Source organism: Sceloporus occidentalis, unplaced genomic scaffold (assembly GCF_023333645.1).
Source record: "Sceloporus occidentalis isolate IW3139 unplaced genomic scaffold, rSceOcc1.0.p SCAF_112, whole genome shotgun sequence".
In the NCBI taxonomy this organism is placed as follows: Eukaryota; Metazoa; Chordata; class Lepidosauria; order Squamata; family Phrynosomatidae; genus Sceloporus; species Sceloporus occidentalis.
In genome coordinates, this window is record NW_028317092.1 from 950,376 (window position 1) to 962,133 (window position 11,758).

At 40.4% G+C, this 11,758-nt stretch overlaps 1 protein-coding gene across 1 annotated transcript in view; it reads right to left on the bottom strand.

The window, feature by feature from the left end:
• Positions 1 to 976: 976 nt before the first annotated feature.
• LOC149282563 (uncharacterized) overlaps positions 977 to 11,758 on the bottom strand; it is a 28,010-nt gene continuing 17,228 nt past the window's right edge. Inside the window, exons 19-23 of the mRNA XM_089498059.1 lie at positions 8,521 to 8,688; positions 7,682 to 7,769; positions 6,313 to 6,489; positions 5,667 to 5,829; positions 977 to 1,086 (exon numbers count right to left, since the gene is read on the bottom strand). Coding sequence (XP_089354185.1) covers positions 977 to 1,086; positions 5,667 to 5,829; positions 6,313 to 6,489; positions 7,682 to 7,769; positions 8,521 to 8,688 — 706 coding nt within the window. The remainder of the gene's footprint in view (positions 1,087 to 5,666; positions 5,830 to 6,312; positions 6,490 to 7,681; positions 7,770 to 8,520; positions 8,689 to 11,758) is intronic.

The following is an 11,758-nucleotide window of genomic DNA, read 5'->3' on the forward strand; positions in this document are numbered from 1 at the left end:
GGACTTGCTTATTAAAAACTTTTTTTTTTTTTGGTGACAGTGGGGATTTTTACATGTTACCATATTTTTGAACAATAATTTTTTTTTAACATTTTTTTTTACAAATCACTCTGATTAGTGAGCTGGGCTCCATTGACCTTGCATGGTTGGATGCAGTACCTGGAGCTCGAGAGTTCTCAAGAGGGTCTGGATAGACCCTCTGTGAACTTCGATCTATTGTTAATGCCATCCTGTGAATGACAGCAACGTCACTTACAGGATGGCACTTGTGGTTGCTCTTCGCCATTTAAAGTGGTAGCTCGCCTGCCACGTCACAGCAAACCTACACTGTCCTATACTGAACAATTTACCTTGCTGCTTGCCAGGCTAACCTTGCCAGGTTACTATTGCTGCCGCCCACCCCATGTGGTCCCTATTAAGGGCTAATAAATGTGTAGGGGTTCAGAGAATACCCCTCTCTGTCTCATTAGAGATGTTTACCTTTAGCAAGAATTATAGAAATGCTGTCAGCTTCGATTCAAGCTATTTTCCCTGCGCCTCTCCACTATCGTGCTCTGCAAAGGTTCAAGAACTGTCATCTGCAAGCACGTCGACTCCATCAAGACCTAGTACCAATTATGGTCGAAGCAAGAGAGGAAGTTCTTCGGTGGTTGAAACACGTAGATGCATAGAATGGCAAGGCCATTTTCAGTTCTCTTCCAGACATCATCATAGAGTCAGACGCCAGTCAATTCGGTTGGGGAGCGCGCTGCGGATCTCACACAACGGGAGGCAGATGCTCTCCTCAGGAAGTAGAGCTTCACATCAATGGCCCGGAGGTTCTAGCGGGATTCTTTGCCCTAAAGTCTTTTGCAAAGGACAAAGTGAACTGTTGCCTGTTACTCAAAATGGACAATGTATCTGCGGTAAGATACATAAACCATCTAGGGGGTACTCGTTCGAGACCCTTGACCGAATTTTTGCTTGGATCGCGGCATCACGATTCAAGCGGAATGTATTCCAGGTCTTTTGAACATGGTAGCAGATTGGAACTCCAGGTATTTAAAAGATTCCAATGACTAGCGGATCTCCGGGTAGATCTGTTTGCTTCCAGATTGAACGCCCAATTGCCCAAGTTCTTCATTTGGAGACCAGATCCGGAAGCCCTAGCAATGGACGCTGTGACAGAATGACCTGTCATACAGGGCCCCAAGGTATTCAGAGATGGCTCCAGCCTGGCTGCCAAACAGGCAGGAACTCCATTGTGTAAACTAATGCCATTAACAGGATGGCTGCCAGGGGGAGATTCAGTAGCTAAAGGGGATTAAAGGTTGGGTTGTCTACATGTACATGTTTATCAATGTTGATTTATGTTAGTAAAGTTCTGTGGTTATATGAGTCTATGTTTTACAAGAATAAACTGTTCATTCCTGCTCTACTCAATTCAAGGTAGTTGTGTCTACTTATTGGGTACACATAGCAGGGTTCCAAGGTGTGCAAGCTGGCTGGTGCTGGAAGTTATTCCGGGGACAACAGGAGGTTACATGTGGGTGATCTCTGGGGGTTACAGACGCTTTTCTACAGGATTGGTCTCAGGATCTGCATTTTGCGTTCCCACAATTTTGCATGATTCCCACAGTTGCGTCGAAGGTCAGAACACAGAAGGCAAGGATAGTCCTTGTCACCCCGTTATGGCAATCACAACCTTGGTACCCGACGCTTAGATGGAACTGAGCATAGAAGTCCCACGATTACTTCCATCCTTTCTGGATCTTCTGCTCAACCTTCAGAGAGAATCTCATCAACTGATTATAGATGGATCACTTACCCTAGTGACATGGCTGATTTTGGGAATCCCTCATTTATCGAGGGACTTTCAGAATCAGCTACCGGCATCTTATCCAATGTTCGAGCACCAGGTACCAAGGCGGTATATGCATCTGCTGGTGTTTGGAACAGGGTCTGGATCCGTTCGAGCGGATGTAATTCATGTCTTAAATTTTTTGGCATCTTTGATGGTGGTAAGGCTTACAGAACTATCAATCTATATCGCTCTTCGATCTCGGCATATCATATTTTAGTCAATGATGTGCCTATAGGCAGACATCCACAGATATACAGGGTCTTAAAAGATGTTAAGATTCAAAATCCTCTGGTTCCAAGGTGTATATATATATATATATATATTGGAAACATGGGACCTTAGTTCTTCAATTCCTCTCCTCATGGCCTGCGAATGATTCTCTATGCTTTTATGTTTAATTTCGTGTAAGAGAGTGTCTGATGTCAAAGCTCTGGATTTTAATAATAAATCTTTTATTCCTTCTGGTGTCACATTCTTTATTTATCGACAAACTAAGACTTTTCTCAGATCTGTTTTCTATCCTAGTTTTCCTGATCAACCTCACCTCTGTGTTGTGCAATGTTTATGTCATTAGCTAGACAGAACTTTGTCTCTAAGACAATCTTCTTCTTCTCTCTCAACTTTTAATTTCTTACTGTAAAGCTTACGCTTCTGTTTCATCGGCCACTCTGGCGAGATGGATTAAGTGGGTTATGCAATTAGCTGGTATTGTCTTCCACAATATTAGATTACATTTATTTGTATAGTGCCAGCAGATTCTGTAGCACTGTTACAATCATTGGAATAATTTCAAACACACAATAACAGACTGGTACAAAAATAGAAGAGGGCCCTGCTCTTGAAAGGTTACAATCTAGTCAGTGGTTAAGGGGAAAGTGAAACAATAGGAAGTGCCCTCTTAAGCCATTTACACCATGCAACTGAGCTCCTCTTTGGTCACAAAGGCAGTTCATAGTTTTTTTTTTTTGCCATGGCCCCGACACCTCTGTGGGATGCTTGCTTGACCTCCTGACTGCACTCCCTAGGGCCTAGGCTAATCTCCAGATATGTCTTCAAACATTGGAATGGTTCAGTAGACACATTGGATCTGTTGTTAACACCTCTCTGCATGTAACATTGCCTGTATGATAGAGGAAAATACATAATTTCTCTAATGCCTTTCGTGGTCAATTTAAGAATTCTGAAAGTGGATGCCACCATATAGGGATGGGGTACAAACCCGAGGTCATAATTTCAAGGAAATCTGAAAAATTCAGTTTCATTAGAAATCCTCCAACTCCAGGGAAGTAGTAGCAGTTTGGGAGGCTTTTTAGAGCATGGTTTCCCTCTTACTAAAGATACGGGTCAGGATCCATTCAGACAACATCAGTACAGTGACTATCTTCAGGGTGGCTCAAAGACATATGTTCTGAACAGGCTGGCTCAAGTAATTTGTCTATGGGCAGAATCGCATATCAACTGAACACAAAAGAAGGTCTGCTTCTGGCTTTAGCAACAGTTTGCATACCCAACAGAATGGCACACAGTACACCTTCAACCAGATTGTTCATAGTTCTCAAAACTAAGTTCAGACTCCACAACTAATAATACACACTATTTGTATCGCAGAGCCTGGTTTTCACGGTTTGAAGAAGCAGTAGACCCATGACTTCTTCAGGCTACACTGATACTAGAGAGGCACTCCTATTTTTCCCACTGCCTAAATGAGACTGGAAACAAATAGAATTCATAAGAAACAAAATAGTTTTATTTGGCTCTTCCGCAGGTTGTTAGAGCTCGGGAACGGATCAGTAATAATCAAACGTACATACTCAAAGTATGGTATACCCTTAAAACAAATCCTGTCTGCCCGCCTATTTTTATTCTCCTGTTTTCTTAAATCAACTTCCCCCACTTCTTTCAGTGGCAAGAATAGGCATAACTTCTAAGATAGAACTCTGACCCAGTGGTGTACATTGAATACTTAATATGGTTTTGTTGGCATTCAAGTATCAAAGGGGGCTAATGCAGGAACCCTCGTTGACTTGGTGGCATCATCTTAAAGGGATGCTTCAACATCTTGTAAGACAGGCAACATGTCTGCTTCTGCTGGTAGTATCCTTAGCACCGTCTCTCAGTGGCTCAAACTTTATACTGTCAGACATCCTGTGCAAAGCAACCGTATTGCATCCCAAAGGCAGAACAATGTACTCACCATACAAAACACCCTTTGAGAAAGCATGCTGGATATCCAACAGTACTACCCCTATGTAATTTAGATTCCAGTCGGAATATATCCAATCTGGAAGGTGCGGCAAAGTATTCAATCACATCATGTTCTGCACATCTTTCTTCCTCTGATCTAGCTGAAGGGACACAGGTAAGCAGATTCTCTTATCGGTCTACTCTTAAGTCCCATACAGCCCACATTACTCTGGGAACATGTTAGATATAAAACAAACAGGGTATAATGGCACCTAGCTAAAGCAGGGCCGAACAAATTAGGAGGGATTTGAAGGGTCCCAGCGTAGACAGTGCCATCTCTGGTTTACTGGTGTCGGAAATCACATGGTTATCTTGATATCAAACAGTTTCTAGTGAATATGATATTCTTGTATTTGGAGACAGATTTTGGGGTATAATATAAAAATCACTAGGACTCCAGCTAACGATTAGTTGGCCAATTAATTTTCGTTTTTATTAATTGGATAAAAAAAGTATTTAAAATAATTTAATAAGAGGAAGTCAATAGGAACTGGGAACAAGATCAAACTGAGTGTTGGGGAGTTTATTTAACTGAGACCGGAGGGAGTTAACGAAGGAAATGGGGAAGTTAATGATGGGATGAGAGATAGAGCCTGGGGACTGGATCAGACCAAAAGCTGGGAGGATGTTAATACATACCTTACAGCAGCCTGGCACGTCTTCTCCACTCCACAGTAGCATCTGTCTGAACTAACTAACTTTAAAACAATAGTGTGTGTGCTGTACCCAGACCAACCAATTGGTAATGTAAATCATCGACAACTATTTTCATTATCGATTTTGTTGATCAGTGGTTTCAGCCCTAAAACACATCACTACATTTGCTACATGGTAGAAATGCACAGTAAAAGATAAAACCTATCAGCATTTGTCGTTACGGATGACAAACATTCTCACACTGCGTGGTTAAATCAGTGAGCAGAGACTTCATCCTGCAGTATAATAATTTAGCCCCGACGAGACCATACATTACAAAACCACTTCCACTAACAGAAAAGCCACGCTATTGTTCTTTGAGTTTTCTTTTATTAAAATTCAAGCTTTTTTAAAACAGATTCTCAAAATACACGGTACCCAATATATAAAGGTTTTCAACATCTGAACAGAAATAAAAGACACATGATTTATTCAGAAGACAAATTATAATATTGCAAAGGACAACAACAAAAAAAAAATCTAAACTACTCTTGGAAGCAGCATTTTATACAATCTAAAATAAATATGTAATTAAAAATAGCAGTCCATTAACCTAAGTAGACATATTGATGAAAAAAGCATCAGCTCTTTTTCCGGTTTCCTGTATATATATATAAAAAAAAAAAAAAAAAAAAGTTATTGAGTAGAACACAGAAAGCCACATACGTTATATGAACTTTGCAAATTGAATTATGTAGGTAGACTTAGATCAATGAACCCTCTCCATGCCCAGCTGATGGGTAAGGACTTTACTACTTTGAGTTAAAAATTCCATAATGGAGAATATAGGTATTTGGAAATACTAGCTGGATTAAGAATATAGTATAAACCCCCCAAAAAATGAAAAATCATATCTATATCTATATATAAAAAAGTTGGTAACCTTCTCGTAACGGAACTTTAGGAAATATGTTTTCCTTGACATCATGCTGGAAAGCTTTGGATGGATCAAACCTCTTCATTCCCTGAACGCTGTTCAACTGCTCCTGTAATTGTTTTTCAGCTTGCTTTTCTTTTGCGAGCAGAGCACGAAGTTTAGACACCTCCTACATTAAAACAAATCATTTTTATGCCCCATAAGGCTAATTTGCTGTTGGCTACACAAAAAAAAAAAAAAAAAAAAAAAAAGGTTCATTGATTGGGCCATTATGGTTTTACTTTGGCTTACAACAGCATCCAATCAAGGACCAATACGCCTATAGTCTTTATTGAATTTTTTCCTTTTGGATTAATGTATAGTAGTGATTAGAGTACTTTAATATAAATTATTCTATAGTACGTGTAACTATCCCTTTAAGGATCCTTAAAGGACATTTATTGTGCAAGGCTTGTGAAAAAACACTCATCAGCACAGCATCCAATGAAATGTTCAACAGAAACATTCCTCTGGTTCATATGGTGATAAGATTACATTATACAACCGTAACGTGCTCTTTTTATATAAACCCCTTTCACTAATGCATGGCTGAACAATAAATGATATCACTTCAGGCATTTGAGAGGTTAATCATCTAGCACTATAGACATACCTGCTTGAGCTCACAATTCTCAGTTTTCAGCTTCATAACATGCTTGATCTTTTGTTTCTGATTCTGATGACCAAGCAGCTTGGCATAAGCGTCACTAAGTTTGTTTAGTTCATCCTGAGCGGCTCCGTGCTCATTAAGCAAGGCATTCTTCTCAGCTTCATATGCATCCAATTGTTGCTGTAGTTTAACAAAATATTTTAAGTAATCATGCCATGCAAATTTTAGATATTTGAACTTGTATAATCAATAATAATGTTACATGGGAGTAAGAACTAAAAGTACAGATTATAACATGAGATCAAAGCATGTACCTTTTATTTAGGGTTTCAAAATGTGAGCATGGAGACCCATCTAACAAGTTTAAAAATGCATGGGGCAACTCTGGTGACTATTACCAGCAGGAAGTACCAATATTCTCCAGTACAATCCATATTTATATCAATGGCATGATGTAAGATTTTACCAATTAATACCATTTATTTCAAGAAAGTTTTGTTAGGTACCTAACGCATAATTAAGGCAATGGGATGAGCTGCTTCATTTTACAAATGAAATAGTAGGAAAAAATAGTCATGGAAATGTTACTTCTCAGAGGGAATGAAACAGGTCAATGAAATCATAGACGTAGTAGAGGTATATTCTAAGACTATATTTATATTTTAATAGTTTTGAGTTACTCGATAGTAAAGTGGTTTACCAAAGTCACATTTGTAAGAGGGGGGGGGGGAATCCACATTTAAAACCCCCTCCCTATCGCTGGTATCAAACAGTCTGGGAGCCTCCAAAAACCAGCAGTTGAACCAGCAGGTAAGTATAACCAATTTTGCTTAAAAATGGACAGACACACAGACTATAAGGAACACCTTGCACCCGTCTCCCTACAGTATCTTTCTTCTCCTACATCCAGATCGTCACAACAACTTCCACCCCATCCCACTTCTTAAGCCCACACATTAGTGTGCCCACGGCGCCTCCCAGAGTTTGGTGAGCAGAACTTGGCTTGCAGAGGATTTTCTAGCACTAGTAACTTATTTGACAAAATGTTTTCAACTGTACTGACCCACGTCAAAATGCAAAGTTAGGTCCTAAAAGTAAGCATAATCAGCTCCTTGGGCTGTCTGGTACCAAGACTGAATCAAAGCACAGGACAGAAAATGGCTCAATAGAGTGCGGGTCTGCACTGTCTCAAGGGAGTATCCCTTAAGACATGATAGTGTGAAATACTATTAAATAGATTTATATCTATTGTTTTGATGTACTTGGGACATTTTTTGTATTAAGACTGACCCCGGTGGCCTCTACTTGCTCTGTTTGGCCACTCTCATTTTCCTTGTCACACTATTATACACACAATCTTAAACATACCCACCTGGAAAGGTCTCACTTTGTTGTGCAATTCCTCATATAGCGTACGCCATTTGTTCTCCTCCATCTCATTTTTCTTTTCAGATTCTTGCCTACGAAACAGAATTAGATTTTGTATTTATCATTTAAATGCAAATTACAAGTGCAGAAATAAGCTTTATTTCATAATGTTTATATGTAAACATTTAAATGTATTCCACAGCTTCACAGTACAAAAAAAACACAATTTCATTCGTTTAGAGTGTATGCTATTTGATAATGTTTTCCAGATATTCTTCTATTAGTCTTCTTTTGCAATGTAATTAATCTAGGACTGTACAATTGTTAGTTTTACATTGATGTTGCTCTTCAAAACTAAAGCCGTTTGACTAGGTGCGCGCATAGATGTCAAACATTTTAAAAATAGATATTTTGACTTGGTAGATGGTGGTAAATTTAAAACACATTACATTGGTTTGTACAGTGGCAACGAAAATTCAGCTCATCACACGTGTATAACGTGTATAAATACAGCATGTTTACTATTGGATGCCAAAAACAAACCCAAAATATCCTTGGTCTTGATTAGTTCAACAGGAAGACATAAATCAAGTAAGGCTTGCATTTATATAGATTTAAAGCTACAAAGTAGTCCCATAAGAAATTGTTTCCTAAATTGATGACTATGGTGTCTTGTTCAACAATTTTAAGTCATTTTTTGATTATAAGTGCAACCCAGAAGGTCCATGCTGACATTCAGCTAGGTTATGTCTACTTGATCCAAGTGTTTACATCACATATGCAAAAATCTTTCCCTTTTCATGTAGACTGAAGAATCATGGCAAATTCAGTAGCACAGCTTACCTTAATGTTGCAAGATCTTCTTTCTGAATCTGCAACATGTCTTGCAGTTGCTTCAGTTGAGCTTGCAACTCTGACTCTCTTTTAAGAAATCTGTCTTCCAAATCTTTTACCTCTGCCTCCTTTGTTTTCAGATTTATCTGAGCATCTTCCAAAAGCCTAAAATAATTAAGAAAAAAAACACGCACATAAAAGCAAGCCTTACTTAATGTAAGAAAGCAGTGAATTCTACTCAAATTCCTTGTCCTTGTTTGTATCTCAAGTAGCGATGGCAGTAGAGAGGCTGACACGTCGGGAAAAGGGGAGAAAACCTGAAGCCCCTTCAAACACCTTTCGAGTACAAGTATGATATCCCGCCAAAACCAAAGCTTTGTTAAGTGGAAAATGTGCTGTAGAGAGGAGCAGTTTATGCCATCAGCACGGACATAGGCATTCCCAAAGAAAAAAGGAGGGTTGCATAATTGCAGGTTTGAGAACCTCCTTTCCAAAGGCTAAAAAACAGACCATTAAGCCTGTAGTGTTTGTGATCAAGCCTCTAGCATGATATGCTAGTTCTTCCATGTACCAGCCTAAAACCTAAAACTATTCCTGGCACTGTCCATTATCGCTTATTGGGATTAGGTTGATGTCTGGAGGAAGTCTGCTGTTGTGTTTAAGATAGATCTAGCAGACAATATCCTCAGACATTACATTGCCCCCAAAGATGCAACAGTAATCCCAACCTGCATTTTATGTGCTACCACCTAATATCAATCAACTAAATTGCCAGAGGAATGGCATAGTTGGAAAACACAGATGGCTTCTCTCTGTGGTTAAGCTCCCTGACCAAAATAACGGATGTAATGCAAATAACGCAAACAGCGTGGGCTGCCATGAAACTCCCTGTTCAAGATCGATATTTCGTAAAAAGCTAGGAAGGTATTTACTTAACTGGGAAGGCGTGTAAATACAGCTCGAGACCGTAGTTCTATTTCATTGACAAAAAAGGAAAGGTGTCATCATAACTTAAATTTTGCTTCATCATAAAGCCAGGGAACTGTTTTAACCCAAGTTTTGATCACCCAAAGTTTGGCGAAAAAACCCTAGAGAGCCCAAAAGAGTGCGAGAGAGAGACATATGCAGCTGACAAGGTTTAAATAGAGTGCAACTCAATAAGATGGGCATCAATTGTGGACACAACTAACCAAAAACAGACTGTCCAGGACGGACTTCACGTTTCCATCTTAAAATGTTATTTGATGTAGAAACTTGTTTACATACAAGAGGCCCACAATCAACTTTGGTAGCAGAAAAATCTGGGATTACATTGCACGCCTGCATTTCGGAAACTTTGTTTTCCAGAAATCCCTGAACCATGAACAAGAGCAGTGGCGGATCTACCGGGGTCGCGACTGTGACCGGGCCCCGGCAGCAGGGGGGCCCAAGCCAAGGGGCCGCCCGAAATCTTTTTTTAAGTTTTTTATTTTTTTTTTAAATAAGGCAGGGGCGTCCAACATGCGGCCCGCGAGACCTCGAGGTGCGGCCCGCGTAAGATCGGCAGCCAGGGCAACCGATCTTACACGAGCCGCACCTCAAGCCCTGCTACTTACTTGTGGGAGGGTCTTCTGGACAGCACAGAGGAAGCGGAGTTCACGTGACTTCCTACTTCCTCTGTGCTTTAGCAGAGAAGGCAGAGGGAGGCCGCGCCCCCTGCTGAAGTCTGTGAGCGGCATCGAAGGGAGATGCAGTGCAGGTAAGGGGGTGGGGAGGGTGTTTGAATGAGTGTGTGTGATTGAGGGAATGAATCTGTGAATTAATGATTATATGAATAAATGAGTGTGTGTGTGTGTGTGATAGCATGGATGTGTAAGTGCTGGAACCTAGGCATGATGGGACTGTGATTGCTGTTAGCAATCACACTCCTATCATGCCAAGCCAGCCAGTACATGCTGAAACCTGGCCCCCTTGTGTAGTGATGCTGCCAGCAGTATGGGGTCTGCACTTACAGCCACCCTGTACCAGCATGTACTGGCTGACTTGGCATGATAGGAGTGTGATTGCTAACAGCAATCACAGTCCCATAATGCCTAGGTTCCAGCATTTACTGGATGGATGTGTAAGTGCTGGAACCTAGGCATGATGGGACTGTGACTACTGTTAGCAATCACACTCCTATCATGCCAAGTCAGCCAGTACATGCTGAAACCTAGCTAGCTGCCCCCCTTGTGTAGTGATGCTGCCAGCAGTATGGGGTCTGCACATCACTTACAGCCACCCTGTACCAGCATGTACTGGCTGACTTGGCATGATAGGAGTGTGATTGCTAACAGCAATCACAGCGAGCACAGTCCCATCATGCCTAGGTACCAGCATTTACTGGTTGCCTGGGTATGATAGGAGTGTGATTGCTATTAGCAATCACACTCCTATCATGCCAAGTCATATTGCTAATTTTGTCCAATTGTGTGTTACCTACTTTTATTAAACATGTGAGTTTTTATTATTATTTTTAAAGGTGGGGGTCATTTTCGGTTTTGGCTAAGTGAACCCTGAATGTTTTGGTCCAGAATTTTCATTTTAGTTCATCCCTAGAATAAATCTAGGGAATCCTGAATTTGTAGTCGCAAAACTTTCAAGGCCCAGAAATCAGTGAGAGGAAGAGTAAAGGTTTTGTGTCATTTTACTTTATTTTAATCTGCATATTTTATTAAAGGCCATATTTTTTGTCACAGTGAAAAATGAGTGCGGCCCGCGCACGTATACAATTCTGATGAAGTAGCCCACTGCAGAAAAAACTTGGACACCCCTGGATTATGCCCTTTGTACATGCGCCCCTTTTTCTTTGATTTTTTTACAGATATGATTCAATATGTAAATTGAATTTGTTGAATTAGTTGAAAAATAATTGTTGGGTAAAAATCATGTTTTTTTGGGGGGGTGAGGGGGTGGGGGGGGCCCTTAACAGATTCTCGCACCAGGGCCCTGAGGCGTCTAGTTACGCCCCTGAACAAGAGTCAGCATTGTGGACATTAAGACTGGGCAAAAGGTTCATGTGATTATTCTCAGAGACATAATGACCTGTTGTCAAGATTCTAGGAAAGTGTTGTCACTGCATCACACAAGGCCTTAAATTGCACCTGTGGACTAGTAAAAAAATGTCCGGGTAACCAGACTTCTTGGGACCACAAGACGCTCTACGTCTTTCAAATAGTCACCGCTCCACTATCACTGCTGCTAAAAAGATGACAAAAGAAAAGTACTT